The sequence below is a fragment of the Anabas testudineus genome, chromosome 1 (assembly GCF_900324465.2).
Source record: "Anabas testudineus chromosome 1, fAnaTes1.2, whole genome shotgun sequence".
NCBI lineage: Eukaryota > Metazoa > Chordata > Actinopteri > Anabantiformes > Anabantidae > Anabas > Anabas testudineus.
In genome coordinates, this window is record NC_046610.1 from 2,520,706 (window position 1) to 2,528,647 (window position 7,942).

Below are 7,942 nucleotides of genomic sequence, written 5' to 3' on the forward strand. Positions count from 1 at the left end.
GGGTCACCAGGGAAAGACAACAGATGTTACTGATTAACTTTGCTCACAGACCCCTGAAGAAGTGTTTTTCAGAGTGCTTGCAGATGGACAAAACAAAAGTTGGATGCAATTAAAATTTCACGTTTAGCAATATTTATTTGGAAAAATAGTCTTGGCTAATTCCTTCATTCAAAATCAGTAAAGGAGACAGTAACGTAACAATTTGTACAGTACAATCCCTCTTAAATAACATTTTCTTAAAAAAAAAAAAAAGTCCCATTGACCTGAAGTGCCTTTGCAAATATTATCATTTAAAAAAGCAACTTAAATAATCATAACAAACATCACAAATATACAATACAAAATAAAAATAACTCAAAATCATTAAATTAACTTAAATTAAATCATAATTTTAAATCATAACTTTTTCTTGTTTTTTTCTTTCTGTATTTTACAAAAGAACAATCTGTATCAAAAAGCAACGTTTTGTTTGAATTAAGACAAAGTTTTCATGTCCCCGGAAAAATGAAATGAGAAAAATGAACAATACTATGTCATAAATGGTTTGGAGGGCTTAAGAAAACACACTTGAGTTAACACAGTGATGAAGCTTACATACAGTCTTCGCCTCATGAAGAACAGGCCACTATGGCCAAACATCCACCGTTTGATGCAGTTCCTGCGCTCAGCAACGGCGTGTGGGTTAGAGAAAAGGCCTGGGTGCAAATGTTGCAAAAACAAACCTCGTAGCATCGAACGCCACATGACAGAGTCCGTTCATATCTTATTTTTACCCCCGCTCCCCAATAAAAGGCAGAAAAGAAAGCTAAGTGGCAGTTTACTTTAAACCGTAAACTGTTTTTTTATTTGTATTTTTTTACCCCGCCAGTTCTTATCCCACAGGCCGCCGCTGCCTGCGCTTATTTTCCAGTAGAGAACCAGCTCACTCTGAATATCAGTTAAACGTCTCAATATCAGCAGCAGTCTCAAGGCGGGACACCTCCCCCTAGGGTTAGAGCAGCATCTGAAGGAGTTAAAAACTCTCCCATAGAGCAAATGAGCAACGGGCAGCCCTTTGGTGGCTCGTTACACCTGGAGAGACACAAAAGGACGAAAGGGTTCAGTGTTTGTAGGACACGGAGGGATGAAGGTAAAACGAAGTCAAACACACGTCACTCACCTCAGTTGCAATTATACATTCATCCTTCTCTTCTGACATCACAAACACAGATTTGTACTTGGTGTCCGCACATGCGGACATTTCTGGGGCTTTCTTTTCTGATGCATCGCTTTGGGAAAGAAAGAAAATCAGACGTTAGTTTCATCATCATCTCCGCTTGAAATGTTCCCATGTTAACTTTTCAGCTTTTCAGTAGGAAACATTTACCATTTTAAACGTTTGCTGCGTTTCTCCTCAAACTCAAACGAGTCCACGGATTGGCACTTGTCCTCGCAGGCTGCTTCCAGCATGGCCTCCTTCGCCTCCTGCTCGTAGTTCACCTCGTGTACGAGGTTGTAGTCTGCAGGCGGGTGGCGGCTCTTGTAGCTGCTCCTCCCTGGTGAAGATCCCTCATCTGGGTCAGCGCTGCAGAAGTCCATCTTCTTGTTGATATTTTTGATGCCCGGTGTCGGCAACACGCTGACTGCCAGGTCTCTGTCACTGCGGTGACAGTTGTTGGTCAAGTTATTTATTGTCTCTATTTCACCGACTGTTTCTACTTGACCACCACGCTGGACTTTTGAACGGAAAAATCCCACAAGGACCGCACACCCCGCCAGCAGCAGCAGCACCAGGGCCACACCGGACCCAACGGCCATCCAGGGCACCTCTGTCCCCTGGATGGCAGCGTGCTCTGGAAGGAGGAACTGGCAGTTCCGGCCTCCGTAGCCAGGAACACATGCACAGACATAGCGGTTGTTTCTCTCGTGGCAAGTGGCACCGTTGTGGCAAGGGTTGTGTTCACAGCGGCTGATGGGTGAGCTGCAGTTGCGACCAGTGTATCCTGGTGGGCAGGTGCAGGTGTACCCGTTAGGACCCTCTTGACATGTCCCTCCGTTTTGACAAGGGTACATCGAGCACTCGTCTCCAGTGTGGTCACAGTTCATGCCGGTGTAACCGTCCGGACACTGACACAAGTATGAGTTGACAAGATCCACACAACGTGCACCTGTGAACAGAGAAGCTTCGCATCAGTGTGTGGAGGAAACACACATTCTGTGGGTTTGTACTGTGTCAGTCGGTCTCTTACCGTTGGAGCAGGGGCTCGAGGTGCAGTGGTCAATCTTCTTCTCACAGTTGAACCCTGCGTATCCGGTGGGGCACTGGCAGAAGTAGCCTCCGTCAGGGTTGTCAGCACAGCGGCCACCGTTAGTGCAGGGCCCATCAGCGCACGTCATGGCACTCAGCTCGCAGTTGTTGCCATAGAAACCATGAGGGCAAGTGCAGGTATATGTGTTTTCCAAATCCTGTGGGGAAAAAATAGAACAGGCTTGACATCGAGTTCTGTCTTTCAGCTGCAGCTGCTACAAACTGTATCCCTTTGAATTTCACCTTGCTACATGCTGTGTGTTCTGTAACGTTTAAATTTGTGTTAAAGGAAGTTTTTCTGATGGAACATGAAGTTAAAAGAAAGGAACTGAAGCAATCTATACACGGAAGAGAGGAAGTCATGTGAAAAAAGTGCCAAGCCGCCTTCAAACAATGCTGACACTGAGACGCAGTTCACAGGACGTCTGTATTCTTAGTTCGAGTTAGTGTGAGGACGCCAAACAACACTTACAGTGCAACTTCCTCCGTTGCGACAGGGGTTTCCAGCACATTCGTTGACCTGGATCTCACAGCTGGCCCCAGTGAAGCCGGGCCTGCAGGAACAGGTGTAGCTGCCCTGACCAGTGTTGCTACAAGTGGCGCCATTCATGCAGGGCTTGTGGTGAGTGCAGTAGTTGAGATCTGGAAAGACACAGCAGCACATGTGGATTAAGCCGCTGCACAACACATGGCAGGACGACAGCAGCAGCGACAGAATGCCTTTTTTGTCCTCTGACACACTCGACTCTCTCCTCTTCCAGTGGTTTTTTGTTTCCTGCTCTGGCCTCCTGTCTTGCTGTTCATCTCGAGACATCTGTTGCTCTGTTTTTCTGTCTGTACCACTGAGTTGGTGTTTTGGTTTTGTATCTTACTAACTTTGTTCAACCCTCATATCAACCCTTAGCTGTTAAAACAACACTTCATCTTTAACCATATCTATCCTAGTTTGAACCTTAATGTCTAGACTTTCAACCCACCCCCAAATCAGAGTCCTCCGGTACCTGTCCCCATCCCTCATTACCACCTGTACTCTCTCCTCACCTTGGTTGCAGAAGAGTCCTCCCCAGCCCTCCTGACAGTTGCACTGCCAGGGCTGCTGGCACGTCCCATGGAGGCAGCCCGGGTAACGAATGCACTCATCGCAGTAGCGGCCTTTGAATCCCACTCTGCACCTGTTGTTGTTCAATTAGGAGGGAACACCGGTCAGTCCACTCACATTACCTCATGCGTCCCACTAATTAATTAATGCATCAGTGAACTGCTGGACTACACTTACTTGCACTCTCCGGGTTTCTCGCAGAAGCCATGCTCTTCATCGCAGCCTGGCAGACAAATGGCTGCACAGGGAGAGAAGGAGAGAGAACATACTGTCAGACTTGTTTTTAGACTTGTAGAGACTCTTACACATGCTCTTTGTTTGGATTTGCTTTTGGAGAATTAAACCTTATCTCCATCATCTCAACAGAGTCAAACTAAAAGAAGAGGAGCTCCCACACTAGTAGCTGGTACCTCAAACTTACAGTATTCTGCTTATCACCGTGGAAGAATGTTCTGCTATGGTGCACAGACAAAGGAGGGAGTGTGTTGGTGTGTATGTGTGCTTCAGAGGGCTCACACACTCACACACAGACCCCCTCAACCCACCCCACCACCCTCTTTTTTCTTCTTCGCTGCGGGTCAAAACTCTTTTATTCATTCTGTGCGCACACACACACACACACACTCCCCCTAATGTCTCGGATTGGGGCAGATAAGAGTGGACAGCTGGCGAGTGTGTTGCCAGTGCGCGACAGCTGCTCCATTGTCTCCTCTCTGCCGGCAGCTGCCCACTTCAAACAATACCTCCCCTGCTCTGGCCAATGAGCGGCCGGCCCACTCCGAGAGTAACGAATCGGAAGGTAGCATGTAAATTTATGGCACGCGTGAGATTGTTCCCAAAAACTTTCCTTAGAATAAATCAAGTGGTCGTGTGTGTGTGTGTGTGTGAGGAGAAAAGGAGAGGGAGGAGGGGGTGCCTGTGGTGTTTACGCACAAGTTGCCTTCTAACGGCACTCTGCGATCTGATGATAGACCCCACAGAGAAACTACTGTGTAGACTTAAATGTTACTCAGGTGAAGTAACTTCGTGTGTTTATATCTCAACATCCCTCCTTCAAGTTTCCCTCACCCAACCAACCCCCCCAGAAACAAGTGTAAATGCAAAGTGCTGTTACTTACGTTCAGTGCAGTACTGTCCCTTCCATCCGGCGTCGCACACAATCTCCCCGCGCTCTCCACAGGTGAAGTGGCCGAAGGCGTCGTCTCTTGGTCGGCAGAACACCGAGCAGCCATCCCCGTAGTAGTGCTCATCGCATACGAACCGGTACGAATACTTGAGCTCGGTTCTGCCTCCGGTGTGCAGGTCTTGGGACCACTCCTCTCCCACCGTCAGGTGCCTCTGGGTGGTCATGGTGCTAATAACGCGGTCTGGGTTATCTAAAGTGCGTGTGTGGAGACAAACAATGAGGGGTTACAGGATGGAAAAACGCGTAAATGTGACAGAAATTGAAAAGGGAAGGGAGTTTCCTCGCTACCTGTGGAGAGGTCGTCTTTGGAGTCGGTGTGTAATGCCTCAATGATCAGCGAGAAGGTCCCCTGGGAACACAAATGGCTTCATGAGACAGGTGGCCAGCGGAGATGTGGCGATAACATCAAGCAAGGGCCCGAGGCGCTTGTGCCATACACTGACTGTGCTGAATGGAAACTGCATAACCTGATCCCCTGAAGCTTTCTGCGCACTCAACACTGAGTTGTGGTCACAAAGTGTGCCGTTGAATGAGCGCGTTTTTACGCACAGATTTACTAAAATGGCGCGATTTCGCTGCCTTTGCTTCTATTGTAGCTGAAGAAACATGAGTGGCTGTACTTACCGGCCACGTGAAGCCGAAGTTAATCCTGATGGGGTTGGTGAATGAACTCTCCGGGATGGCATCGGGAACCTGGAAGGAGTTGGATCCGAGCACGGGCGTAACAGCGCCGCCGTAGGTGCACGGAGGCTCCGGGGAGGCGTTGGGCTGGTAGTGCTTGAGACAGATCCTAAAGAAGGTTTTACATTCGCACTGCTGCTGGAAAGACGAGGTCAGTCCTCCTTTACAGCAGTTCCTGTTCCCTTGTACCCCCTTCTTGTTTAGGAACTCCTGTAACTTCAGCTCAAAAACTCCCGAACAAAACCCCTGCGGAGGAAAAGCAGCGCGTGATCAGTAACCACGCGCACAGTGCAGCTCGTGTACGAGTGTGTGTTGTGGTGGGAGTGATTGGATGGAGATGGGGTGCTCATTGTTTGGAACAAATACAGATTCAGATCTTACCTGGCACACCAAGATGGACATGACGGTGAGAGTCAGCAGGATGACGCGCCCCATATTAAATAAATACATAATAAATAAGAAATAAATAAAGTAAAAAGTTTCGGGGCTCGGCTTGTCCTCAGGGTGCCTCCTCCTGTTCAAGCCCTCTGAGGAAGATGCATTGAGCACGTTTCTGTCGCCTCACGGGGTTTTCTCATCAAGTGCTGCTACTGTCAGCCACGCCGCTCACATTCATGTTCCGAGGAACAAAACAAACAAACAAACAAACAAACAAAAAAGCGAATAAATCCCAAACCTTCAAAATGAAACCACAAAACAAGGAGTGTGAAGTCGTGGTTGTTTAAAAAAAGAGAAAGAAGTCCTCCAGTCCCGTTATGAGGAGTTAATCCAGTGCGTAAAAGCAGAAACGAGTTCCTTGTTTGTAAGAAAGTGTCAAATTTTAGGAAGTAGCTTTTCGTGTGAAGGTCTTGGTCGAACCCAGGACAGATTGGTCACTGGGCTAACATGCTTCCTTCTACCTCCTAATGTCTTTCCTTACTCTGAACTGTGCGTCTGTCTCCAGCCAAGGCCGCCTACAGCCTGTTATATACGGCCTGGCACATGCTATGGTAATAACATGCAAATGGTCCCCTCCTCCTCTTCCTCCTCCCCGACTTCACCTCCCAATCTGGCCTTACCCTCCACAATGGGATCCCATGCGAGGACCACAACAGCCTGCTCAGAACTACAGCAGCAGTGCAGCGCGAACAGCGTTAATATCTGAGCCCAAAAAGGAGAAGTGTGAAAGTATTTTAGCAGAATAAGACGTCGGTGGGACCCGTGAAGGCTGGTGGGTGCTGGTGTAGTTCTAACAGAACAGGAGGGGTTCTTGGGTTCTTGGATCAGATTCACAGGTTGAGGGGAGCATTAAGAAGACAAACTTAGAATTCACAGGATTTAGAGGAAAGTAAAGCTGTGTGGTTCAAAGAGGAGTCAGAGCATCCTGCAGATGCCAGAGCTGCTCCTGACATGAGTCTGTTAGTGACCTGGACTCGAATCGATCCTTCCAGCTGTTGTTCTTTGTTTTTGGCATCTTAACATGTTTTGGATGAAGTGCCAAAAAAACTGCGTGAAGCTGATTCAGAAAGAGGAAAAAAAGCTTTTTGATCGAACCCTGACTCAGTTAATTGTTTACACCCCCCCCCCCCCCCCTCTCTAAAGTTTGGTATTTCTGGTTGTGGGAAGAATTTGATGCTTTGATTCGACTCTAAAGACTAAAGAACACATTCCTTGGCAGAGCTGTAAACGACTGGAGGGCTGGACTCTGCTTTTCCACTTCGTGCTCCGTCTTCTCATTCTCTGGGTTCAGATTAAAAAAACGCGTGTGCATGTATATGGACGTGTGTGTGTGTGCGTGTGTGTGTGCGTGCACCAGGTCGCTCGCGTGGCCAACATGAGGGGGAACTTTTGTTATTGTGTGTGTGCTGAAGGAATAAGTTTGCCCCCCCCCCTCAGCTGTATGGTAATTCAGCCAGCACCTGCTCTCCCCTCAATAACAGCGTGTGCGCGCCTCCCTTGACTGAGCGCGCGCCCACGGCTCCCATATCCTACACAATACTCTCCGTGCCCTCACGCACACTCACGCACACACACGCACACTTCAAACAAACACAGATTTTGACAGTTTTGTGTTTTTCTTCTTTAAATTTTGACCACATTTCTTTTAACGCGGGTAAATTATTGAAGTCTGAGTTAAGACGTGTGTGCACGTGCGTGCGCGTGTGAATAAGGAGCACGAGGTGGTGGAGGGGCGGGAGGGGGGTGCTTCTTAATTAGGTCGTTCATTAGAGGGGGGGGGGGGGGGGGGGGGTTCTTCGGTATAATGGGGCCTATAGCGTGCACGTACATTGCGTCACTGTGCTCCGATGCGCACGTCACGGCTGCTGTTTGCTCTCCGGTGTCCGTTACCTGCTGCTGCGATCTGTCAGAGGAGGCGGTCGCCCAGCACCGTCACCCCCCCCCCCGCGGGACATGCGTTCCCTTTCTCATCCAAATTCCCTTCACTGCTTATTGCGCATAACACGCTCATGAGTCCGTAGTTACTTATTACCTCTAATCAATGGCCGCAGCAACCAAACAACCCCCCCCCCCCCCCCCCCCCCCATTAATAAACCTGTCCATCTCCTTTCACACCGGGTGATTTCTCAAACCAAACGCCGGCTGAACCGTGACCATCACAATTAACCTCGAATAGAGACAAGAAAATCAATTGTAGTTTCCCTCACGCACAGAAGACACGTGTTTAAGGAAAGTTTTACAGCGACCATGA

At 48.5% G+C, this 7,942-nt stretch overlaps 1 protein-coding gene across 1 annotated transcript; it reads right to left on the bottom strand.

Annotated features, from left to right (window-relative positions):
* Positions 1 to 945: 945 nt before the first annotated feature.
* dla (deltaA) lies at positions 946 to 5,688 on the bottom strand. Its single transcript, XM_026359575.1, has 11 exons — positions 5,635 to 5,688; positions 5,197 to 5,499; positions 4,861 to 4,921; positions 4,505 to 4,762; positions 3,564 to 3,624; positions 3,329 to 3,459; positions 2,760 to 2,929; positions 2,229 to 2,445; positions 1,367 to 2,147; positions 1,160 to 1,268; positions 946 to 1,071 (listed from the first exon to the last, which is right to left on the bottom strand). The coding sequence occupies exons 1-11, from the start codon at positions 5,686 to 5,688 to the stop codon at positions 1,066 to 1,068; spliced, it is 2,151 nt and encodes a 716-aa protein (XP_026215360.1). The 3' UTR covers positions 946 to 1,065.
* Positions 5,689 to 7,942: the final 2,254 nt, after the last annotated feature.

Excerpts from the sequence above, each read along its gene's own strand:
- dla (XM_026359575.1), bottom strand. The coding sequence starts at position 5,688 with ATGGGGCGCGTCATCCTGCTGACTCTCACCGTCATGTCCATCTTGGTG. Across the intron at positions 3,625-4,504 it reads GGGACAGTACTGCACTGAAC|CCATTTGTCTGCCAGGCTGC; the intron begins GTAAGTAACAGC and ends CTCCCTGTGCAG. Across the intron at positions 2,930-3,328 it reads AGGACTCTTCTGCAACCAAG|ATCTCAACTACTGCACTCAC; the intron begins GTGAGGAGAGAG and ends GTGTCTTTCCAG.